Raw genomic sequence first — 25,693 nt, 5'->3', positions numbered from 1 at the left:
ATTACCATTTAGGCCCTACAGTGTGACAGGAAGTTGGCACAAACGGCTCTCTGATTACCCCCAAGCATTGTAGGAGACAAACAGGTAGTTAATAGACCATTTTCGTATTCTCAATATTGGACTGGAACTAGCTTGCAACTTATCAAGGCTAATGCCAAGAGTTCTTTTCCAATGCAATTTTTTCCACAAGCCCTGATTAACTGCCCCTTGGTCTCTAAAAGCACCTCCTAGACTGTTTTATTGATGTATGTTTAGTGACACTGACAGGCAAGGGATGCCGCAGACATAAATTTATTTGTTGTTTATTTGTGGCTTACGCAATGACATCGTCAGGAGCACTGTAATATTTGGTTGCGTCTTCATTTGTGTACAGTAACTTCTGTGATGATACTATAATATATTATTATATTCCAGGGTAAAAATAATTACAATATGTTACAAACATGTTTTGCCAGTTCAAATTTCACCTCTAATTCTTCTATAATACTAATATTCAATAACACAAAATTTTTGCCTTAACTTTGGTAGCCACATACTGCATTGACGTTGGACTTCTTTTCATCTTGCTGCTCTGGTAATTCCAGCTTGATAACAGGTTAGCATTTGCACTTTAAAAGCGGGGCTTAGCCATGGGGTAACCTTCCTACGGGAAGGGCAGCAGGGAGGGGGAGAAAAAAATGGCCTGCCTGAGGGTGTGAGCGTCTGACAAAACCATACCTAACAATGGACTATATTCCTCATGGTAACGTGCGAAAACTTGTGGATTGGTCAAATAGCCGACTTCGTGTTTCCTCGCTTTCTATGAAGCAATGTTTAATATCCTCGAAAATTATTTCACCCATTCTGTCATACCCCGCCGGAGTGAAGTGGAGGTCATCTTCCCAGAACTTTCTGCGATCTTCGTGACTCAGAGATTCCCGTGGCAGCTTTGCTGATAAGTCAGACAGAATCATTTTACCACCACAGTCTTTCACGTATTTTTTCAAAAGAGCGTTCACTTGCAAACGTTTCTCTTTCACAGCTGTGAATCGGTCCATAGCTTCGTAACCTGTTTCCGGAATTGTCACTGCTACAGATAATGGCGAGTATCGGAGTGCTAGCTCATGGAGGGATCTTAAGCGTCGAAACAAAGGCTCACCGTCCTTATTTAAAGATAAACCAAGGTCGTTAGTGCCTCCCAAGATAATCACAAGGTCAAATGGTCCATCTCTGTTCAACACTAAAGGAAGTCTATCACTCATTTGGTCGGTTCTTTCTCCGCTGACACCCCTGTTTACAACATCAACAGATTTGGATAGGGACTGAATAAGAGTTTGTAATTTACGGGTATAGGGGTGGAATTTCGTCCCAAAATCGCACCAACCTTCCGTCAGACTATCGCCAAATGCTAAGATGCGAACTACCGGCCGAACCGCCATCTTGGAACCAGTGCTCTTTCCCAGACCCCTAATGTTCTTTGTTCAGAGCGTTCGCGACACATCGTGATTGTAATTAAACTATTTTATGTTTGTTACGCTTTGATATAAAATTTTTTGGTTCGAAAATTTTAATTATGGGGTCAATCTGAATCACATTGCTCTTTATTTTTCCTTTTGCGGCCTTTAGTACCAATCCCCCACCAATCGAATCTCTTTCCCCACTTTCAGAGCAACGTTTTCGACGCAGTCGTTTCACGCGTTTGAAACAAAAACGCGGGACATCAAAAAGGTTTCTCTGAGAGTCGTGGGTGTCGCGGTCTAGGCTTAAGTAGCAACACTGTCCGTGGAAAATGGCGATCTAGCAGGAGCGGTTGCAACCGCCTCACCCCCTCAACTGCCTTCGCTAAAAAAAAAGCGGCCCTTCCCCCTCCAAAAAAAAATGAAAAGATCGCCATTACTTTCCACCAAAGCCAACAAAAAAAAACATTCAAAAAAACTTCAGTCAAACTGTTGCGTACTGGATGGTAAAAGCAGTGGAACTGAACAACATACCAAGATTTGCACGTTGTCGTCATTTGACTACAACTAGCAGAGTTCCTTTCGTTTTTTCTTTACTATTTGAATTTTGAATTCCCAGTGGGGTTTAAATAACAATTGTCCTAATTAGCATAAGAAACAGAAGAGTGAAGGATTTTGGTAGTTGTAGTCAAATGACGCCACCATGCAAATCGTCTATTGACAGCCGGAAACACGTCTGTGTTCGCAGCCTACTCAAACACAGGCTTTGGATAAAATCTGTAAAATTCGTTTTCCAGTATGTTTTTTTTTTCAAGTCTGGGGTTTGTTTCATTTATGTTTAATGTTTGGTTACACTCTCTAAAATTTTAAAGAATCAACGAATTGTATTACAGCAGGCCACTATCAGTTATAAATAATTTATTTCAGATTCCTATTATTTTCTTTTTTTTTTACAAGAGTTTCATTCTTTAACCATGGTTGTCTTCAACATAGGCCATTTAGAAATTGAATTCTCTGACCTGTCTAAATTGAACTTCGTTCCCAAGACCTTTCTATTGACTTCCTAAAGGAAAAAAGACAAGACAACAAGTTGCTGAGAATTATTCCATGACAGCATCATCGCTTCATGAGTTTTATAACATTTGATCGGCGAACAACAATCCAGGTTCCTTTTGCTTTTCATAAAGCTGGAGAACAAGTGACGTGGTGGCCTCATGGTTAATGTGCCACACCCCCGATCCAGGAGCTGACCACTGTTCTTTCATTTGGACCCTGCCCATAAAGATGCCCCGTTGATCATTGACTGGAAGGGTTTTCCTGGCTGTCTTGATTTAGGCCCTTCTCGTGTGAGTACCCAGCTGCAATGCCTTCTCTGCCCTGTACTGCTTTAATCACAGGCGTTTCACCTTGTTTCTGTTCCAGTCCTTTCCATGATCTGGATGCAAGGTATTCCACTATAAACCAAATCAAAAGCGATCACTCTCAAACCAAAAGTACTCTTTTCAGTAACAGTCAAGTTTTACTGATGCTCATGAATTATTGGCCATGGCTGATGGTTTGCTCAGTTCTCCTTAGTGCTAAAAATAACTTGTTCTGAGAATTTAATGATGCAACAACAAAATATCCCTTCGTAGGTTACACCTTTTGTCAGGTGGCATCTCCCTTGAGACTTGAAGGGACTCAAACAAAATGATGGGAAGGGTTTAAGATGACTTACTTTTTTCCAAAACCTTCCTCCCAGGACTTTCTGCATTTTAAAATAATCACTAGTGAATATGAGAGAGGCACATAATGTTGCTGCTACCAAACTACTTGCAGACACCTAATATTACAAGGTTGTTCAAACCTGCTGAAGTGTGGTGCTGAGTCGACAAAGTTGTTTCTTGATTCCGCTCAACCAATGATGAAGAAACTCCTACAAAAATCACATTCAAACAAAATTTATTTTGGATATTTTCACATCAGCATCTTACATACTCTACTGCAACTAAAAGAGTTTGAATTTTGCTCAGTAAAAAAACACATTAGTGACATATATACCACTACTAGTAGTTTTCTATTTCATGGCCAGCATTGATAACAGTTAAACAAAGAAGATGACACCCTGTATCAATATTTATCAATTAAAGTGACTATTGTTAAAAGTCCCAATGTCTATCTGGATGTGCAGACCAAAAGGGTGTGGGTAACACAGGTATAATAGCAACAGGGAGGTTCGAAGGCCTATGGGGTTTGAAACTGTAATCTGAAGATTTATCAGGTGTTAGAAAGTTGGCTGCATTTCCACCTTCTGATCACTAACACACCTGAACACAGACTATAGGTCATTGTTTCACAGGCTAATAGGCCATTTCTGACTTGGCTTTTACCTCTGTGTCAAAATGAGCCTTCATGCAAAACCATTCATATGAAAATGCCTTCCGCCTACAGGTTCATATTCATTTAAATCAAACACATTTTCATAAGAAAGGTTTTGCACAAAGACTTGTTTTGAAACAGAGACACAAGGTAACTCGGAAATGTCCTATCGGATCAGCGGTTCTCCCAGCCCTTAGTAAAACAATGACAGCTGACATAAGTTCAATCACATCAAGTATCACAGCTTAATTACCACACCTGTTTCCACGTCTGATGATTTGTACGTGAGTCTTAAATGCCCAGTTATTAAAGATACATCTGGTATGTCACTGGAATCGTCCATACTCTGTAAAATGATACAAAATTTGCAGGTGTTTTTGGACCTTTTTCACATTTACCAATTACCAATTGTTTCTGTAATTTCTCGAGTTCTTACACTTGCTATAAAATAGTTTCAATACAGTAACTTAATGTTCTTAAAATTCTGGAGTTTCAATGCACTACATAAGCTGAAAATCTGATCAGGATCAAGCTGGTTTTAATGAGCAGTAGTTCTAGGCCATTTCTGAGCTGCCCTTTGCCTCGGTGTCAAAACGAGTCTTCCTGCGAACCATTAATATAAAAATGTGTTTCCCCTACAGGTTAATTGTCATATTAATCAAACTTATTCACATATGAAAGGTTTTGCACAACACTGACAAGGACTCGTTTTGAAACAGAGGCATAAGGTAACTCAGAAAATGGCCCACTGAGCTAATGAAGTTCCACTTCCATACAAGAGCAAAACATGTGGTTGCTTTTGGTATCTTTTTTTTTTTTTCGGCGGTGAGGATAGGTATCTCAAATGGCCACCCCCTGGATCTAATGTGAAGGCCAGCTGCTCACACTGGAACTACTGGCATACAGCTATCTGTAATTTTCTCTTCAAGTCATTTCCTTACCTCTTCCCCAACCAGATCAACAGAGACACTTGACCCTGTAAACAACAATGACAAGAAAACCAAACTGTCTTAATCAACCACTGTCTTTTACAACAGACAAATAGCTGCCATTGACCATACTTAATTTGATCAATGTACCTGGAACTTTCAAGGATTAAAGTTTTTCAAACAAATATTCGAAACTAAAATTATCTTGAAAAATTTCACTTCTCGTTCGTGTGAGTTTGAAGGTTACATAATTGAAATTTACATTGTTTAAAATTTGACATAATAGCAAAGGAAAAAAAGCACAATGTTACATGTTACAGCTCTAGTTCAAAACACCAAACCTGGTAGAAGGTCTCTAAAATCTGTGATATAGTCTCCTGTCCAGTCTCGCGTCCTGTAGATTAACAAAATATATTACAAAGATTTGAAATGGAGATAACAAAATGTTGTTAAAGTGGCCGGCAATAGTTTCCAGCATTTTCCAGCAGTAATACTTTGACGCATCAATACTATCACTCTTTATCAAGTGCCATTTTTAAATTACAAATTAAAACTAAAATTCAGGGTGTTTTTAACAGGTTGTACTGTTACTATGGTAACCTTTTATGCCATGAAGATAACCACTGGTAAAGACTGGTAGTGAAAAAACAGTAACATTCATTTGCAATTTCATGTTTCATACCTTAGGCATGCTATCTCCATTTCAAAAGGAGTCACTATTGGTTTGTAGAATTCCTGTGTATGAAAATAAACAAAACCAGCTGAGGCTGATCTGGCTTCTTCTCAAAATTATGTAATTTAGTTATTTATTTTAACCAGGATACAATCATTTGTCACTGGATAAAGTAAAGACTTGTAATGTTTATTTCACGTTATGGCTGACATACCTTGGAATCAATCAGTGTATTTTCGGGACATGCAACTAACACAAACACGTCAACCTCCATGAAGTTGGCCATTTTTGCCACATTAAGCTTCCCCATGACAAATAAATAAGACTGAAAAATAGATGAGATGATATCCCTTAATTACATGTACATGTATGTGGATTATTATCAGGGACATAACATTTCCAAGTGCAGATGTCTACAGGATAAATAAATGGTGACTGATTTTCTGAAATGAGCACTGAAGGCACAAGCTTAGCCTCTGGAGGGATCTGGGGCCATGCTCCCCATGGATATTGTTTTGAAATTTTGCTCCCTAAAGTTATTCTAAAAAATCAGTATGGATCTGCACCATACATTAGCTCAGTGGCTGAGCATGAATGACTTCTGTTGAGAGAACTAGATGCATCACCAATTTTCTTTCCGATACATTCCACTGTTCAAAGTTAAAATTTTGCCTCCCAACCAGCCACACTCATTCTGACCCACTCCAAATGGTTGTTTGTAATGTTTAGTTCCAGAAAATATCCATACCCACCCCAAGGAAGGTTAACGGAAATTCCAAGGGGGAGGGGTTTTTTTAAAAGCCCAATTTTTTGAAGGAAAGTATAACACTAAAATGGAATTTCCAGAGGGGTGGGGTGGGGGGGTTAAAGCTAAAAAACCTTCTGTGGGAGGGGTATGGATATTTTCTGGAACAACACAATATTGGTCACCAGGAAGGATTCTTTAGCACACAGCAGAATCCAACCCTTTTATAATTTGCGAGATCAAGGCTTCAAAGTGTTTTAATTGCAAGTGTGAGACATTCAGATGTCATTTATAAAAACAAACAGACAAATCAGGACTTTGAGACAAACTGTGAGACCTGTGAAATTCAACGAAAATATTACAAGACCCATGGTTGAACACCCCTAGTAAGACAGTTGACCATGTCTCAGAGGTCACCAACAGAGGAGGTTTGCCTTCATTGTTTGCCTGATTTAGCTTATCTGAGCTATTATTCATAATAATAATGTTCTATATTAAAAGTACCTTTTTTCCAGCCATCTTTATAACTTGTTTCATTCGTTCAATAACTTTCAAGTAGTCAGCTGTCAAAACAAAATGTCTTTTAGTTTTCGTGCTGCCAACATGGGTGAGCAAAACATGTTTCTTGAAGCAATTTTTGATCTCAGTTAATTTTTGATCTCAACAGTATGTGGTTTGTTTTCTTAGTGTAAGGTAACTAAATGTCCCCTGGGGAATAATATATATAATTATTGGTGAAAAGGGATACAAAGTAAACTAACTCAAAGAAAATGAACCACATACAGTTGAAATAAAAAAATAACTCCCAAACTGAGATCATAAAGGTTCCTAACCTCATGATCATTCTCATATTATTACATCCTGACCAAATCACCTGTAAAAACAAATTAAAATTCTGGAAAGGATGACACAAAGCAACATAAATTTAATCATCAATTTACCTTAGAATTGATTTCCCAGTCTAATGAGCAAAAGCTGAAGTGTTAAAAGATAAGTTCAAGATGCAACAGAATTCTAATTCCAATACGGAAGTCCAAGGCATTTGCTGTTAAGTGATTTACATCTATTTCCTTCACAAATAATTGAAAGGAAATTAAGGGGACAGGTCGTGAGAAGTAAGGAATTTATCACAAGGTTAATACATAGAAAGTGGTGGATCAATTTAATTACCTACTCCTAATGTTCCAACCACAATTCCAACTACTTGGGCATCTTTAGCTCGTTGGATCATGTAATACCTAAATAGTGCAAACAAAAAAAGAAGACAATTACAACTTCAGTGTACATAACCCCGCCTTTTGGCCACCCTGTTAATTCACTACAGCCACCTCATTATTATGGCCACTTTATTCTGGTCCCCGTCCATGACACTGGCAAATCCCCATTCTCTTCAAGAATTAAATATGTCCTAGGTAATGTTTTTCACTCATAAGGCATAGATTGGCTGCTACAGGAATGCAAATTCACTACTTAGCTCTTATTAACTGAGCAGGAGGTCTGTATGGGAGAATCTTGACTGAGGTCAAGATTCTCCCATACAGACCGACTTAGCTCGGTTAATAAGATGTTTATTATATGGCAAAGAAGAAAACTTTCATTCGTTTAATGTAACTGGTTTGCTGACATTTTGCTCGTGAACGGCAATGAGTTTAACTTAAACCTGCCGAAATTTGCTTGTCCTCTTTACTTTTTTTTTTGTCATCAGACTTTTTGGCACTTTCATAAATGATTGAGAAGAAAATAAAAGAAAATGGTGTAGATTACAGTCTAGATGGGAAAATCTAGACTGCGGTCAATATCGATTCCAGCCAATCAAATTCGTGAATTCGGTAGTTCCCAGTCCCTGTGAGACGCAGCCATATAATAATAGTCAATAATATGTATTCAGAGACTTCATCTCACCGAACACTGCTTTCAATTGATATGTTTGAAATATGACTATGAGTTATAATTGCCCCAAAATGGTTCCTCAGAAAATTGCACAACAAAAATATTAGGCCTCAAAAAGGAACTAGTAATTTGGTGCCTTACATGGATCTAGCTTTTTTGATGTATTGTTAGTACAGGATATCCATACTGTTCCATGGTCTGGGCCACCTGTGTTAAACTTTGTTAGCTAACATTGGTAACCACTAACAGAAAATTACAAGGTCTTGATGGTAGCACCTACCTTTTCATAAGTGCCTTATTGACATTCAGTGTCTCTTTTCTTCCAACATTGGTACATGGATCATATGAATAAAACTACAAAATAATGAAACATAAAACACACTCCTAAGTTAATGTTACCGTCGAAGTGTACAGCTGAGTATGGAAAAATCTGCAGTTACGAACGCTGTGCTATTAAGTATACGCCAGCAGGTCCTAAAACCAAGCTGAGTTTGCCTGTGGTTATAAACCAGTTAGAAAGTGAGAATTCTTTTAGCTACTAGATTCAGCAAAATGTTTAAGGACAGCAATTCTTAAGTACCTGACATTTGTTATAGGACATCATTAAGTTTCTTAAACACAAACTTTCCCCACCAATGTAAAACACATTATACTCCTCCAACTGTGCATCTGCAGGAATACTGAATTCTCGTCCAAATCTACAAATGATAGAAATGAGCTGGTATTATTATTAAGAATAGGGCAAGAATACCCCTAACTGCTTAAAATGTCACAGAAGCCATGGTTGCGACAATAATCACATTATGGCATAAAGGGCTTACATCACCTATTCCTGGACCCCATTGGTGCATGTGAAAAATGTTTTCCACTTATTTCATTTCACTCAGCCAGCAGAAAATTACACTTACTAATACTACTGTCGGAAACTGCCTTAATGCTGCTGTGGATAGCTTCTAACAGACTAGCATCCTATCAAGGATCCCTAATCACTTCAGACTCTGGAAACTGATTAAGTTTAAGCACCGTCACTGGCTCATGACCCTTCAGCTTTCTCTGACCATTTTTGATACATATACCTTTCAATGTTCTTCCCTTTTGCACATGTGCACCTAAGGCCAAAATTCCCTCCTTGCTAGGAATGGGGAGGTACAAACCCCAATATATTCTTGTCAAAATGTTTCACTTAAATAACAGTTAACACAGACTTTTTAACCTCCATAACTCCTCAGATTCCAAATTTCAAACCCAAACAAGGACTTCCCAACTCCCTGTCACTGAGTTCCCCCACCTCCATCCCAGTGGTAACAGGTCGTAATAGTCCGGGAGCAAATGTAATCCTGTGGGAATTTCGTGCTGAAAGCAAGCCACCAATCTAAAAGAGTTCATTAGGGTCTAGTAAACATGAAAAGTTTTGGTGGCAACTCTAAAACTTGCTAGGACGCGTTTTCAGGAGGGTTGAAAATCAGACATATATGAGCCAACATGAAAACGAGGCTGGTGCATTAAATTCTTTGTTACCTCATCAATTATCATCAGTTAACCACCAAACTTGGCAGATTACCACAACTAAGGCAGCTCTGCACCAAGTCATACTACAAGCACACTACCAGTTGATGGTTTGGAACAATGATTGTGTACCTAATCCTGTTTTACCATCATTTTTGTCTTATTTTAATTATGTAGCATTATTTGTTTCAACATTTGGTTTTATTGGCTCTGAAAAGCCCCATTGAGGGAGTGGTCAATTAAGATATATGATTATTATATTATTATTATTATCATTATTATTATTATTATTATTATTATTATTATTGTTATGATGTAGGTTGCTACGAGTGTAAATTTATCATAAAATGAATGGTTGCTTGGAGCCTCGTTTCCGTGCAGGAAATTTGACCACGTGACAAATGAGAATATCATCAGTGCAACCTTGTCATCGAGGGATTAATTTTGAGAAAGTTTGACAAGCTATTGTGAACATTTAAAAAAGGTTACATGCGTTTTTCTGGTCCAGCCTCGCTTTGATGCTAGGTCAGGTGACCACCTCATAATCAGCAGCTGTCACTAAATGATCAAATTGCATATTTCTGCCAATTTGGAATAAGTTTTACAGGCTTTTGCAAACATTAAATATAGTAATATGTAATATTCTATTCCAGCCTCGTTTCTATGCTAAAAAATCACGTGATCACTTCATAATCAGCAGTTGTCAATAAATAATCATTTTACGAATTTCTGCCAAGTTTGGTGGTCAACCAATGGTAATTGATGAGGTTATAAAGAATTTAATGCAGCAGCCTCGTTTTCATGTTGGCTCATGTACGTCTGATTTTCAACCCTCCTTAAAACACGTCCTAGCAAGTTGCAGAGTTGCCGCCAAAACTTTTCATGTTTACTAGACCCTAATGAACACTTTTAGACTGGTGGCTTGCTTTCAGTACGAAATTCCCACGGGACTTAATTTTACGACATTTGCTCCCAGACTATAAATAAAGAGGGGCAAGTCTTGTGACGGGTCCAAAGAGTATTTGCAAAGGAGGCTACATACCAATGTATCTTTCTCAGGACAGAAATGCATGTTTTATAATTTATTAAATTTTACTTACCTACAAAAATAGCCATTGTTTACTGGATCTTCATTCCTGTCTTCTGGTGAAGCCATGTCAACATCTGTTTCCACTGAGTTACTTAGTAATTTCGTTGTAGAGGTGATGTCCTGAGGATTGCCCTCTTCAATATTTTGCTTATTTTCTAGATTTAGATTTGCAGGAAAATTCTCTTCCTTTTCAAAAGCGGAGTAAGTCAACTTTGTGAATATCACATTTGGATAAATACATTTGATAGCATCCTGGACATCTCCTGAGAGCAAAATAAAATATTAATCCAGTTAAAAATATCATACCAAATTATAGTAATGAAAAGTTAACTACACAATTTTGAACATAAACAATGACTTAGAATTGACTGTAAAAAGTGCTAACTAAAGTAGTTAAAAGAAGTTTCGAGTCTACAAAACTGTTTGATAAAAACTATGCGAAAACTTTACGTTACATAAATTATATTACATATTAATCGTTATTAATTATCATTCAACACATTTTTCCTTCCTTTTCTTTCGCTGAGAGCCCACCTCATGACCTGGCAGCAAATAACTGCCTACAAATAATATTCTGCTCATGTGTAATTGCAACCACACTTGTCTAAAAAATGGTTTATCGCTTCCAAAAGCTGTCAGAAAACAAACTTGGTGATTGACAGATGAAACATTTTTTCTCTAATTTGGTTATTGCAAAAACATCATGATTTGTCAGTGTCAAGCAGATCAATAATAATTAAACATTTAGCTTTCCTCACCCATGCAGTGATTGTATACCACATCTGAAAACACCACCACTTTAACTGCAGGATCTGGAAATAACTTTTTAAAGTTCTCCATACAGCTTGGAATGCTGATTGGCCATTTGCCAAATATATGCAACACTGGAAGTCTCCGGGTCCTGTCAAGAGATATGCTGCCTACTAATAACCACATATTTACTAACAGGTGCAATAGGGCCGGGGGTTGGTACGGCATAGTGGTGAGACTACTAGCCTCCCACCAATCAATGTGGCCTGCATTTGATTGCGGCTCAGTGCCATGTGTGTGTTGAGTTTGTTGTCAATTCTTGCCTTGCTTAGGAGGTTTTTCTCTGGGTACTAATCAGTTTTTTCCTCCCTCCACAAAAACCAACATTTCCAATTTCCATTTCAACCAGGATGTAGGACCTGCATGAAAACCAGCTAACGCTGATGCGGCTTCCTCTCTAAATATTGAATTTTTTTTTTACTTTTTTAAATTTTCTGCAAATGTATAAAAATCCAATCCCTACACTACAAGTAGAATAAACTCATTTATCTGGATGTAAAACTAGTATAATAATTATTCAATATTGTTCACGAAAGCTTTGAAAATTTTCTACGAAAAGTAAGTTTTGTTGTTGCTAACAGATAAACATGGCAGCTGGGTGATGGGAAGAGACTGGCTCTCATTCTCAGCTCTGTATTAACTTATCACCCAGCAATGTCACATCAATGCTTTCTGTCCTTCAGCATGTCATAACTCACGCTCAAAAAATAATATTCTGAAGTTTAAACCTGATCTTCAGATGGACTACATTTTCCACCTGGAAAAGGTCCAGCTTTTCCCCTGTTATTCTTGGAGAAAGTCACCTTTTGAAAGAGTTGAACTCTCTAACCAGAGTTGTTTTTCTGGTCACCATAGCATCTAGTTTTTTGTTTTTCTCAAATATTTTTGAGTTACTTACTGACTCAAACAAGCTCTGCCATAGTGAATGATCAGATCAGCCTGAACATGTTCTGCTGCCACTTCATCTACACAGCAACTGAAAAGGACAGAATGTAATAATCATCATGACTTTAAAGGCTAAAATAAAATCCTCTACAGGAACAAGATTCCCAAAAGATTTTAGAAAACACCCTGTAAGAAAGTGCACGTCGAAAGTCATGTTCCTAGAGCTTGCTATTTTTACCCCATAAAAGCAATATATTCATGACTTAGTCAACAAAACTAAGTCTTAAGAGCTACACCTGTAATGATTTTCTGCAGATTACATGTGCAGCTCTACCTCCTCTCAGTCTGTGAAAATGTCAGTCACTAAACAAATAATGTTCAGTCCTTTTCAAGACCACATTATTTTACCATCACCTGGAACATCACACCAGACAAACTCCTAAACGATATTCTTAGGCCTAATCCATTTACTTTGTTATTTTCATCACAGACTGCTAGCAAACTTGTCACCAACATAGGAATTTAATATAGTATAAATGAATGAGTTTCTCCTCAAAATGTCACTGACCATAGCATCAAGCAAACTAATGATCATGGGAATAAAAACACTAATATCATAGGATAGATGATAAGACTACCTATCACCGTCAGCATTTCAGATTAGCAGGATATTTCACATACCTTCCATATGAAGTGTCAGCCAACACAAATACTTTCTTTCCAGTGTTTTTCTCAATCAATGAAGCAACAGCTGCAGAGTCAATTAACAGTGAGTCCGGAAACTGGAGAGCGACCTGAGAAAAAAGAACTAAAGATTAGATTGTGTAGGTTAAGTCCAGTATATAATAGAAGAAATATACGTATTAAGGGAATATCCTGTGATAAAATCCATGCTAGATAAGCTGCACTTTTATGACTAATTATGAATAGAACAGGCTCATGCGAGTTGTAGACAAAGTGGCGACCAAACGATGATAATTTATATTTTGGAATAAATCAAAATACTCGAATGATATTTTTCTTCTCCTTACAGTATTTTCTAAAAGACGTAGAAAAACTTTTCTCTGTGTTTATGTCGATCAGTTACAGAAAGTTTGGAAGAACTGAAATAAACTCGTGATCACCTTCTCAAAACCACGACTTTTTATGACATCCACGCATCTCGAAATTTCATAAAAATCACTGATGTCTTTCCTTGTATCTAGAGCATCGGTAGAGGCATCTAATTTTCTTTCAATGACTTCTCTCTCGCCGCCACTAAACTGCACTACAGATGCCTTTTCGGCTTCGGCCATTTTGTTTTTAGAAAGCTTCCGCTGACCGAGTTTTGGTGGACCAGTCTACCTAGTCCCGAATCCGCGCGCGGAATCCCGCGCGTACCAGCGCGTCCCGAGTCCCCTGTCTGTTGCAAGCGAGGCACGCTAGACTTCAATCACGCAAATTAAAAGTCAGATGCGGGATAGGACTATGCCGACTATGTAATGAGAAAAATTGCACTTGGGGACTAAATTTGAAATTATGAGCCCCTGAGAGACAAGTTGAGAGAGGACAGGGAACTGAATTTGATCTCTTGCGCACGTCACGAAAGCGTTTCTAGGACTCGATGGGAAAGTAGGTTCACAAAGGAAAATGTTCTTCCAAAAGGCTTTTGCAGCGAAAAAAAGAGACACTCTCTTTTTTTTATCTAGGTTTCCGTTCAACTTTGGAACAGCTGCTCAGTAATAGGGGATAAGTTGTTTGAATTGCCTGAAACGTAAACAACAAGTCACACAAGGAAATTATATGAATATGAAATCAACGAGTCTGCACAAAAAAGCTTTTATAGCATCAATGAGATCTTTTATGTGTTGCGATTGGTCAATAATTTTATATCTGCGCGCAGATGATTTAATAACAAGTAGATTACAAAAATTTCATTCTTGTTCCCTGAGTGAAATGAACCGAGTCACGAATCAAATAAAAAGCAATTAAAACGTGTAAATATATTGACCGTAAATGATGGACCGGAAAATACTTAACAGATCTTGTGTACTTTGCATACACGCAACCAGTCTAAAAAACACGAAAAGCGCGGCCAGAATCAGGATAGAACGTTTTTTCTTCTAAGAGAAAATTAGAATAAGTAGTCCGACAGACAAAAGCGCAGCATTGACCAGAAAAACAAATGGGAAGAAACATTTACGTTTCACGCTTTTTTCTCTGTGATTAAAAATGTGTTCCCTTGGAGCAGAATACAGGAGGTTATGTTCGCAGGGAAGCACATAAATATGGAACTCAACATGATGGCATTTTGCTACCAATTTATTTTTCTTGCACTGAGCCTCTATGCCTTTAACACCCCAAAACACACAACAAACCCAACAACTTTCCTTTCGCCGCACCTGTTATGGATCTCCACCTGTTGGGCCTTTGTTTGGTTCGTTCGTTCCCGTTTATGTCCCTTCCCCTGCCCCCACCCCTCCCCCCGATCAGATTCGAGGTAATAAACAGTGGGTAAAAGAGACTATATATATGACAGGAGAGGTTGTTAAAAATAACCGAAGAAACTACAGATAACTGTACTGATTGACCATGACAATATGCCAATATCTTCCCTGTTTAATTATTTTTATCAGGCGAACAGGCAACGACTGCATGCATAGCTCAGTTCTGTAGTTGAAAGAATGAACATTCGAGACTTGTTTCAAAACGTAAGACGCGGTAACTTGTTTAATTAGAAAGGCCGCCACAAAATCTGCAAGGAAAGTACTTCCCCTATGTAGATAACAACAAAAGCGGAAGATATCAACAGGCACTTGGGGTTTCTTCGCTTATGCATTTGAAAAGCTACCCTGGGAGCAGATATTGGCAGGTTAACAAAAGTTTGCGGATTTTTCCGTTTGAGTAGTTATACAGGTATTATAATTTGTCGGACTTTGCACTTCTAATAGATAAATTGATTAAAAAATTTATTGGCTAGGAACTGCATGGTATCACAAAATCTGCGCGAAATGGGTTTAATAAATTACAATGCAGCATTTTGAAACCCGGCATATGTTTCAGTTCAGTCTTAAATCTATCCTTCCTGTCGTTAAGCTCTACTGGAAATTGAAAATTCGTCCGCGAAAAAAGCCCCTTGACTTAAATTGCCAGAGGCCGTCCCGAGTAAAGCTTAGCAAGTCTAATTGACATCTGCTCATCACCTGTTGAATTGAGTTGGTTGGTTCGGGTTATGAATAATTCTCAAACATTCAACAGGTACTGATCAACAGCTTCATAATTTATCAGCAGTCCTGCTGGCTTGAGATCTGCATGGCTGCAGGTAGACAATTCGAAAGCCGCTGTGACAACACTTGTATACTACCACATAATAATTTCTGTGTATCATCTGTTGGAAAACCGGTTAACAGCGGGTTTATTTTTCGCCGTACATAAGCACATTGGTCGTTTCTGCTTTTTCATCGATCGCGTAAAGAAAGTCAATTCGGGTAGTTTTACTGTCCGTACGAATTTTTACAATCCCTTTGTAGTATGGATATTTCGGGTTCTCACAAAAAGAACGAGGAAGGACTATTCTAGGATACTATGATCTTATTCAGAAAGTGACTATAACTTTTTTTTAGCACTTCACATAACAGGCTCTAGTCTTTCATTTTATCATTATAGCCGAAAGAGAACATAATCGTGTGCAATGAAGTAAATTTTGTCAGTCAACCGAAAATAGACTTTCAAGCCTTAGGATTTAAACAAGTCTTGAATCCCAAAATTAAAGGAATCAAACGAAAGAGACCCATGTTTCTTCTTCCTGTTCTCCGTAAATGTTTTCCTCTTAAATTTCTTTGGTTTCTTTTAAATTTTCATAAGCCTGTTGAGGCGATTCTTTCTGAGATGATCAAATCGTGTACTCTTACAACCTATCTTCTTCACTGATTTGCTGCTGAGAGGTAAAGAGAAATTAGCCATTATCACTACTGCTCTATGTTGGTTTTAAAACAGGTTTTGTATGATTGAAGCCGGAGGAAAAAAAACAAAAAAAGAAAAAACAGAAAAACGAGGAAAGTTCTGAGGCTTGCCGCTAAGTGAAGTTATCAGGACAAGCCGGAAAAGTCATCTTTAAGCGGTTCATGTTGACAGTAAAAATTATTTCAAAAACGATTTAGAATATTTGAAAACACCTGTTGCTTCTTGTAATTTTGGCACCGAGAGATGAGACAAATAAAATAAGCAAGAGAAACCAAGGTGAGAGTATAGAAAGAACAAAACAAAAAACTTGAGAATCTGCCAGCGTAATTTTTTGGCGTGTTGTCGGCGATAGTAGAAATAACTGAGACAAAAAAAAAAAGAGTGATTTCGGCGGCAGGTATTTACAAACCGGTGCCTTACAGCAGGACAATTCGCTTATGCTATTGTGCAGCTTCAATTGTTTTGAAAAATTTGAGCACATTTGTGAAGATCTAAACTTGCCTTTCATGAAGAGACCTCAAGTTGCGATTTCCATTCGACGGCACGCGTACTCAGAAAAGAACACACTTCTTTTCAATTGCGCCGCTGTTTTGTTGGATGTGGCGTGGCGGAAAAGCATCGTTTAACGTTCGAAAATACGGCGATTTTACTTGAATTCTCACTTCTGGCGCAAAGGTACTGAATGTTATCAGTTCTAGAGACTAAAATTAGAGCAAAATGGACAAAAATCGAAGCGTGAGCATCTTTCTTTAAATATTTTGAATCATTACAGGCGGCGAACTGCTTCTTTTTAAACGCCGAAAACCGTTTTCTAAAGATTTTTTTAAAGCGCCGAAGCCGCAATTCGGATCCTTAATCCTTCTACCGTTTAGCTATTTCCCCTTGCACACTTTATCACGGAAGTGCAGAAACCCTTTGAATTTCTTTCGAAAAAATTTCTTAAATCTACACTTATAATTTATACATGCAGGTTTATCGTTTCTATGGCAAATATCAGTATCACAAAAGCCTGGGATTTCGCCGATGATTCATTCACAGAGCGGAGGTGGATGACGGATTCCTTGCAATTTTATAATTGCGTTATATATTCTAAACTGTCGCCTTATGCAAATTATTCGCGGCGCGAAAGAAAAGTTGGGGTGGGGCTGGCAATTGTCAATTTGAACCGCAGTCAATAAGGACCGTTGATTCGCATGAGTAAGCACGGATTTCCGTGAATTGTCCCTCGCTGATCGTCGAAAATGCTACAAAATTGCGCGTGAAATTTTCAATTACAACTGTAGGAATGTAGTTAAGTTATCAGAGCGTATTATGCCAGTGTTTTAACACATTTGCGGGGGTGTTGCGCGGAGAAGAACTGGTGGTTGAACAGATCATACCGAAAGAATTTGTAAGTCCCGAAAGTAGTAAGTTGGCCTTATATGGAGCAGACCCCGGGGGGTTGTTTTTCGTGACGACCAATCACTGACAAGACGGCCATTTTTCAGCCAATCACAGACGAGCCAATGGTTCGATCCGAACAGCCAGTAACTGATTCACATCGAAGAAAAGTTCTGTTCTCATCATTCGCTCGGGAAAATTTTTGAACCAGTTATTGCAAAATGATGAACAGCAGTTTTCAACTGGCGTTCTACGATACACCGGATTCGCTCTCGCTGCAAGAAATGGTGGAGTGCGACAGCCGCGAAATGGACTTCAATTTGAACGATCCGTTGTTTCAACTGCACGAACAAGGTATATTTCAGGACATCCACCAGCAGATGATGACAGTGAAACAAGAAAGGCCCAGAGCGGAATGTACCGGTGCAGGCGATTTAACAAACTTGCAATGGCTACAGAGCGTTAGTATACCTATGGAGAAAGGCTCTAATGGCGAGAAACAAGTGATGGTCGATCCTAATACTGCGTTACCCGTGCAGTGGCCGAATCACCAGGCAGTTTCTCTGTCCCAAGTACACACGCAAGTTAACGTTACGGCCGTTCCAGCGCCTCCGATTCTGCAGGCACGTGCGACGGATTCTAAGCCAAAAGTCCAGCAGCACAACGCGAAAAATGGCATGAAAGACAGCTTAAAATCACAGGAAAAGTCATACCCAAAGCCGCTGTTTTCTTATTCGTGTCTAATCGCGATGGCCTTGAAGAACAGTGATTCAGGCACACTCCCTGTCAGTGAAATTTACAAGTTTATGATGTAAGTTTCATTTGGCGCTCAAATGGACCATGTCAATTTCATCAAACTTGTAACAGCTACGGATTTTTTAACTTTGTTTTGTTTTGCAGGGGAAAGTTTCCGTATTTCAAGACAGCTCCAGATGGTTGGAAGGTGAGTGTTAATGTTTTTATCGAATCCATTCTTCGCATGGCCGGTACCTGCGAAGTTTGAATTTAAAAACATGGAGGCAGTAACGGTTTACGTTACGTATTAAGTAATTCGTAGTCTTTCTGAGAATGTTCCCTCCAAATTTGCGATGCTTGCGATATTTTAAATTACTTGATAAAATCTTAGGAAGCTATGAGCAAACTTTTAAAACTTTCCTATCGTTATCTCAACGGTTTCCTGAAACTCGGCACTTGAATGGTTTTCCTCGCAGCATTACAATGGGTTTCGAACAGCTGTCAGCAGTTCGAATGATGTGGAAATTTCGTCTGCTTCTCGACCATTTCCTGAATTAAACCACTACTGTAAGAATCTATTTCTTTAGAGAACATGAACATTTCGGCGAAAATCGAACAATTTGGCAACGGGATGATAATTTCATCGCATTTCATTCTATTTCATGACATCTAGTACTGTTGGTGTTTAGTGAATCGGATGTAACACAATGGACTGAAGGTTATTCGAATAGGAAGTGTTGCCAACGCAAGTCCTGTCCATCGGTTCCATCGATGGATCTATTTTTGGTGAAATCTTTGACACACGTGAATCAAGACATAGTAACAAATTGCTGACGAAACCTGCAACCAAGTGGATATATCAAAATGATTTCAAAGTGAACGTTCATCGTGCTGGCCTCGTAAAAGCACTTCGCAAAATTATCAGAGCGTGTAGCAAGCAACGAAAAGATCTGATCTAAATTTTGCTAATCGGCCTATGCAAGATTTGCTGGGAAAACATTATACTACGGATTTAGGTTATGGAATATTTGCGATCTTCTGAATTTAGAGAAAGTTTTAGCAGTCATGTACATCTCAAATGTTAACAGTATGTAGTGAGGGTGGGGCCCATAATTTTATTTATGGGAGGTCAGATAAGAATTCAATTTAAATGCTTGTCATCTCTCCGGCGATACGTTGTTCTTGGAGTCTATTTTTATAGCTAAAAGACTTGTTAGGATCTATAAAATCGATGTTTCATTTCGAAATCGAAGGCATGAGATCGAAGGTACGATATAAACAGAACTCCACCCGAAATGTTGCAACTTCAATTCACTTATAAGATTTGAAATTGTTCGCTATTCTCTTGCGTTTATACTAGGACGAATCACGAAGGAAAACGTGCAGAACAACAGGGTTATAAGACTCAGCGGTAGATAAGGGATTCACTAGGGTTCAAACGTCCTTTTTTCACAAAGAAGTTGTATTTCTTCTTGAAGATTTCTCATTCTATACAACAGGTGGTTGAAACTTTGAATAATTTATGTTCATTCTAATTAAGGTCCATATTGCAATGAAGGATCTGTATAATTTTTCTTTCTTTACCCTTAAGCAAAAACAAATAGCGAAAACGCGAAAAGCAAATTTTCCAAGGAAATCTGGTTTTAAATACATTTATCACTGCGCCCAACGTTAGAAATGGTGTTCTTTCTTTGAAATCTTGTAGATGTATAAAGAAACCATGTTTTTTTTGTACCGGTGTAAGGATAGAGGCACCTTCGATAATTTCATGGTTTTTGGGCATTTATTTTTGGCCTGGATCTAGACTAGACTAGGAAATGTGAATTAATGTTTCTTTTCATTCACTGAGTGAGAATTTCCTTGTGATCTGCGAAACACACTTTGTAAATTACACCCAGTGGGGAAGTCAGTTCCTCTCACATTTCTCGATGCAAATTTTTCTTTTGGATGAATTAATTACGGTGTTGTTCACTCGCGTGCCGTAAGGTTTTACTTGCTCTGGTCCAGGCTGGTCTGGCTTTTTATAGGAAAGGGGATTATACGGGGGAAAAAAATTAACAACTGTACATTGTATCAAATGTATTCAACTGACATTTTTTGTTTTTTTTGTTTTTTTTGTTTTTTCAAAATCATCACAATTTTTTGCACTGAAAGTTTCCAATCAATTCATGCTGGCAACAGAATGAATGTGGTTAGAGCTTTTTCATATAGTATTATACCATAACAAGTTCACCAAAAAATTGTTTTCAAAAGGTGTATATTTTTGGCCCAAATTTTGGATCAATTTCTGCGATTTTTCATGTATTTAATATATTTGTATTGTACCATGTATAAGGTTAACCAAATACTTCAAATTAATTTGTGAAAGATAAATAATGCCAAATTATTCTAACATTTCTACAGCTTGAAATATATGACACTTAAATTTTTTCCACAAAGGAATTTAATCTTACCTTCGGCAGCCTATTAATAATATATTACTTTCCACTACCACACCTTAATTTGCTGTGATTTGAAGACAAAAGGGGTTTCTACAATTTGCTATTTAAATGACCAAAATTCTTGAAGATTAGAGAAGTACTTAGTATTAAAACTTTCAGACTTTTATGCCAGATTCTTGTAATTCACCATAACTTTTTGGCTGTGGTAACAATTTACAGGGTTTACAACATAGATTTGTCTTACATTGCTCAGTGTGCATAAAATTAAGAAATCCACCAAAATTTAACCTTTGAATAATGTGATTTGTTTTCTCTCCCTAATGGAACCGATCTTAGATTTCTAAAAGAATATTCTTATGTCAGTTACCCTTGGATTCAATGGGAATCAGAGATGCAAATGATTTTGAACATTTTACATCCATCTTTGGTTTTCATTAATATGGCTGTATACAGTGTTTCAATAATAACATGAAGGATAGGGTGCTTTCATTAATTTTCAAAATCACTTTAACTGCAATAATCTACAGTGTACACATGTGCACACACATGCAGATATTTTTGGTCACTGTGAGTTTCTTTAGAGTTTAAATTGTTGCCACATTTTTATCTGTAACATTCTTGATTTGTTGAGGGTTATCAAGGTATCAAATATGCCACAAGTCTCTTACTGTTAAATGAGACACATATTTACTAATAGCTCTGTCGGTCGATGTTGTAAGTCTTGAATGAAAATGCATGCAGTCTTTAAATTTTGCTATGGGCATTTTCTCTCTAGGATGAACTTTCAAACAGTTAAAAATTTAGTTTTTTCAGCCTACTGTCACAGCAGTTGATACATACATGTACCACATAACAACTAATTAGCACAACATTGTGGTACTGCAAATCTTTATTTTGTACTTATAATAGCTCCACAATGTCTGATAATTTTATCAGAGCACATAAACCAAGCCAGGTTACATGTACTTAGTCATCTTGTCATAATATGTCATGGAATTCATATATGATTAAGCTTTTATGTCACCCAAGATTATCTAATGCCAAATAAGATGAAGAGGCTTCTGTGAAATATTCTAATTCTGTAGAGTAATTAGTTTTAAACCAGCGAATTGCGTAAGCAAGTTATGGTTTGTACTGGTAGTCAGATCAGATTACACATGACAAATTAGAAGTGAGTCGATCATATGACAACTTCCTATCGCAATCCCACTGTTTTGCAGGGCTAATATAATTTTAAATTGACATCTCTCATCCTATGTGTTACGTAACTGCTAGTGTTGCACTAAACATGGGAATGTTAACTGGTACAAATAACTCAAATTGAATGGTTGCTAAAAGTTCTGGGTAATTTGCTGATCAGGGAAAGTGTTAATAGTAGCATGTAACTGTTAGTTAATTGTGCATTAAAATTTCCAGTTCATCTGTTGGATGGGGGAAGTGTAATCTCAATCGCTTGGGGTTAATAATTCAAGTCATATATTTGTCAACTTTGTCTGACAGCTTTGGTAACAGTTTTTGAAGTTGATAATCAGATTACTGAGTAATTTCATTTAGCATTATTTTTGATAGGTTTAATACCATAGTTAGTTAACAGAAAAATGGACAGTGTTATTGCATTAATTTTTAATATAAATTTGTTATTGCTTCTAGCGGATTTAATAACTTGCAATTCCTTTTCAGAATTCTGTTCGACACAATCTCTCCTTAAACAAGGCATTCTGTAAGCTAGAGAGACCTCAAGGTGCTTCACAGAGAAAAGGTTGCCTATGGTCACTTAAACCCGAGAGGCGTGAACAGATGGACAAGGAAATCAGAAAGTGGAAGAAAAAACATGCCGAGGCAATCAGAGCCAGTATGGCAAATCCAGGTTTGTATGAATGAGTTAGAACTGAAGTTAACGCATAAGATTTGTAGCATGTTGTTTTCTTGTGGTTGGCTCCACTTACCGGTAGTCTGTCATGGCTTAGTTTGTTAGAAGAGGTTAAAATTCCTCATGATCAATGTTGTGTCATAACCTTTCTTCATCCCTAAAGGAATTTTTTGCTTGTGCTTGGTTATTCACAATCATTATTTATCAGTGGGTTAAGAAAACACCTTCACTGTCTGACACTTGCAGACTGCAGACTTTTCACCTGATATCATATTCCCATTTCCATTACCGAGTGCTAACTCAACCTAATCTGTCAACAGGCTTGAGCACCTCTGTGCTTTTCAGGCTAACAGGAGTGCTGTTTAGGCCTAAATGTTCTCTGCATTCTGCAAATGTCAGACACTGCAAAACCAAGGCAGAAACCTTCATTGGTTAAGCATGAATGTGCTGGTTTTGGCATTACCATTTCTTACATAATTTTTTAGTAACTATCCCTTGAAGTATTTGATCTCTACTCAGGAATCAATGTTTCCTGAGATAACCATACCACCACGTCTGAATTTTTGTCACCTTCATATACTTTTACCACTTGATCTGATAGAAATCTAATTTAACTCCATTTTAATTCCCAGAAGAGTTATCCATCTCAAGTGATGACTTGGACAATTCTCCCGAACAAATGCTGATCCAATCAGAACACTGTGAAGACATAGCTGCAGCAGATGCTGCCAAGGAACTATTCGGCAATGACTTGATTCACGAAATTCAACAGAATGAAGTCCTTGATTGGGATGATATTATTTCTCAGAGCACAGAGCTTCCAATTGATCCAACACTTAGCACTTGCACAAGCTTGCCAATGTCGACGCAGCCAATCAATGGAATGCATGGATGCGATCCAATCACCACCACAGTGGAAATGGAAAATTCAGCTCAATATTTTGTAAACAGTGACGGGCAAGATTTTGACCTTCCACTTCCTTATGTGTCACACTACTATAGCCTGCCGCAGCCGCAACAACATATCAATGTGGGTTTTTGATTAGTCAGAGATATCTAGCTAGGACTTATTGAAAAATAATTTCTTTAATATACAGAGAACAAAATTTCTTCAAGTCTCAACTATAGCAATGTAAAAGCTTTAACATGCAAGTCAGGACAGTTGTTTTTAAAGAATGGTGGCAAAAAGACACTGTAAGAATCTTTTAAGAGTTTCTTTTTCGTTACAAGACTGTAGGTTATCTTTCATTGGTAATCTTGAAGGCTTTTAAGACTCTTCAATTGCTTGGGAAACCTTAAATTGTGTTAGCTGCCTACTTCATATTGTTTTCATACAACTGACTGACTCACAAACGGGCAATTATAGCGGATATCAAAGTTTTAAAGATATCGCATACTTGTTTCATGTCCACAAGAATGGCTGCTAATGATGCTTTTACGTAGTATTATATCTTTTGAACTATTAATATTAAATATTTCATTGCCATTAAATTTGTAATTATTTCTTAGACTGTTTGTTTTATAACTGTGGTCTGCAGTCAAAATTAAGCCATAAAAGTTGTTAGCACAATGATTGCATGCTTTGTATATGCAAGTACACTGTCTATATCTGTTATTTCAATGTGTTAGTATATTTATTAGCTTTTATGGTTATGCTATAAAAAGTATTGATTATTATTGGTGACTTGTTTTTTGTTAGGGTTTGATGGGTCAGAGGTAGTCGTGTTTTATAATGACACTATTTTTTGGCTGTAAATTTGTAAACTCAAAGTTTGCATTATTTTAATAGTGGGTCCTCTAAAGTGTTGTGTAATAGTGAACTACCATAGTCCTTTTCGACAATAAATACTTTGTCAGCACATGCAGTGTTTTGGCAAAAACCTGTTGGCACTTGGTAGCAAGTGAATAAGCAACCTTTAACTCAATTTAGGCAATTTTAACTCAATTTATTACTGTGATAGGTAAATATTATACATTTTTGAAGATTTGCTTTGCCATAGTTCATTTATATTTATTATGTTTTTGTACAGTCTGAACTTCTGAGCTTCTTTCACTTTGATTCCATTTGTAAGTTCTGATGACAAATGTTGAAAACTTCATAACTCATACCCTTCCTAGCTTTGAGTCGCTTCAAATGTGAACATCGGTCAGATTAAAGGTACTGGTTAACAAACACAGCAAATCAAGTGACTTTAAACATTTGTAACATAAATTATCCACTCACAATACTTTAATATAGTAATCAATATTCCAAATTTGTAAATACTAATAAAAAGTAGATAACTTGTTAATTTAACTTAGTAGTCTGTAGTTCATTTGGTCAATAATAATGTAATTATGTGTCTTTTTTCAGTAACTGAATTACAGTAACTGTATTTGTAATATTTTTTTGGCTTTTTTATTTTCATGGCTGAGCAGGGAAATAAGAGTCAGTCAACGTCACAGTGGAAAATAATAATAACAGTTAATAATATATATGGTAAATGTACAAGTTGTAAATAAGATCATTTTGGTAGTGAACTATTGTATTTCAGAATTAAAAATCGCTAAGTATGTAGAGCATTATTGTTTGTAAAGCAGTGAGCGCATATGCTTCAGTGCTACCAATAAAGAAAAGCTCAAGAACTTAACAGTTTGGAATGGACTGTTTTTTTCCTTTCGTATGCTACAAATATATTATTTAGGGTGTGTTCCTTTGGAGTCATCAGGTTCAGGATCAGTGATCCAAGATCATTCAGATCATGTCGCATCAAAAAAGCAGATGACTCCACTCTGGTATGCAATGGACTCATTGGTTCCTTTGATGTGCCATGATCTGTGTGATTTTGGATCAATGTTCCTGATCCAGATCACACCAAAGGAATGCACCTTTACTGAAATTTAATCATTTCCAAGAAGGCTACAAGCAGCCTGAAAAAAGTTGAGCATCTCTTTCCCAACCTAGGCTTATTGACGCATTATAACTGTTGTTTGTAATAAAATTATCATTGTCTGAAGTCAGAC

At 37.3% G+C, this 25,693-nt stretch overlaps 3 protein-coding genes across 4 annotated transcripts; 1 reads left to right on the top strand and 2 right to left on the bottom strand.

The window, feature by feature from the left end:
* Positions 1-275: 275 nt before the first annotated feature.
* On the bottom strand, positions 276-2,027 carry LOC110057538 (uncharacterized). The gene has a single exon (XM_020764133.2). The coding sequence runs from the start codon at positions 1,416-1,418 to the stop codon at positions 738-740; it is 681 nt and encodes a 226-aa protein (XP_020619792.1). The 5' UTR covers positions 1,419-2,027; the 3' UTR covers positions 276-737.
* Positions 2,028-2,339: 312 nt separating this feature from the next.
* Positions 2,340-13,656, bottom strand: LOC110057531 (2-(3-amino-3-carboxypropyl)histidine synthase subunit 2-like). The gene is made up of 16 exons (XM_089277557.1): positions 13,447-13,656; positions 13,004-13,116; positions 12,336-12,413; positions 11,386-11,528; positions 10,638-10,890; positions 8,612-8,729; positions 8,312-8,385; positions 7,312-7,379; positions 6,646-6,704; positions 5,611-5,721; positions 5,406-5,458; positions 5,065-5,117; positions 4,736-4,770; positions 4,053-4,140; positions 3,283-3,351; positions 2,340-2,890 (listed from the first exon to the last, which is right to left on the bottom strand). The coding sequence occupies exons 1-16, from the start codon at positions 13,615-13,617 to the stop codon at positions 2,733-2,735; spliced, it is 1,644 nt and encodes a 547-aa protein (XP_089133683.1). The 5' UTR covers positions 13,618-13,656; the 3' UTR covers positions 2,340-2,732.
* Positions 13,657-17,759: 4,103 nt separating this feature from the next.
* Positions 17,760-25,320, top strand: LOC110057529 (uncharacterized). Of its 2 annotated transcripts, none has more exons than XM_020764124.2 (4): positions 17,760-18,455; positions 18,545-18,587; positions 22,501-22,687; positions 23,326-25,320. In XM_020764124.2, the coding sequence occupies exons 1-4, from the start codon at positions 17,866-17,868 to the stop codon at positions 23,730-23,732; spliced, it is 1,227 nt and encodes a 408-aa protein (XP_020619783.1). In that variant the 5' UTR covers positions 17,760-17,865; the 3' UTR covers positions 23,733-25,320. The 2 variants fall into 2 exon arrangements, with proteins under 2 accessions (XP_020619783.1, XP_020619782.1); XM_020764123.2 differs by having other exon boundaries at positions 17,763-18,455; positions 23,323-25,320.
* The last annotated feature ends 373 nt before the right edge of the window (positions 25,321-25,693 follow it).

This window comes from Orbicella faveolata, unplaced genomic scaffold (assembly GCF_042242905.1).
Source record: "Orbicella faveolata isolate gen_17 unplaced genomic scaffold, um_ofav_v1 contig_46, whole genome shotgun sequence".
In the NCBI taxonomy this organism is placed as follows: domain Eukaryota; kingdom Metazoa; phylum Cnidaria; class Anthozoa; order Scleractinia; family Merulinidae; genus Orbicella; species Orbicella faveolata.
This window is presented reverse-complemented; position numbering and strand designations above follow the sequence as displayed.

Coding starts and splice junctions, on each gene's coding strand:
- LOC110057538 (XM_020764133.2), bottom strand. CDS start 1,418: ATGGCGGTTCGGCCGGTAGTTCGCATCTTAGCATTTGGCGATAGTCTG.
- LOC110057531 (XM_089277557.1), bottom strand. CDS start 13,617: ATGGCCGAAGCCGAAAAGGCATCTGTAGTGCAGTTTAGTGGCGGCGAG. Junction 12,414..13,003: donor GCTGACACTTCATATGGAAG/GTATGTGAAATA, acceptor TGTCCTTTTCAG/TTGCTGTGTAGATGAAGTGG. Junction 5,118..5,405: donor ATGGAGATAGCATGCCTAAG/GTATGAAACATG, acceptor GTTAATCTACAG/GACGCGAGACTGGACAGGAG.
- LOC110057529 (XM_020764123.2), top strand. CDS start 17,866: ATGATGAACAGCAGTTTTCAACTGGCGTTCTACGATACACCGGATTCG. Junction 18,456..18,544: donor GAAATTTACAAGTTTATGAT/GTAAGTTTCATT, acceptor TTTGTTTTGCAG/GGGAAAGTTTCCGTATTTCA. Junction 22,688..23,322: donor AGCCAGTATGGCAAATCCAG/GTTTGTATGAAT, acceptor TTTAATTCCCAG/AAGAGTTATCCATCTCAAGT.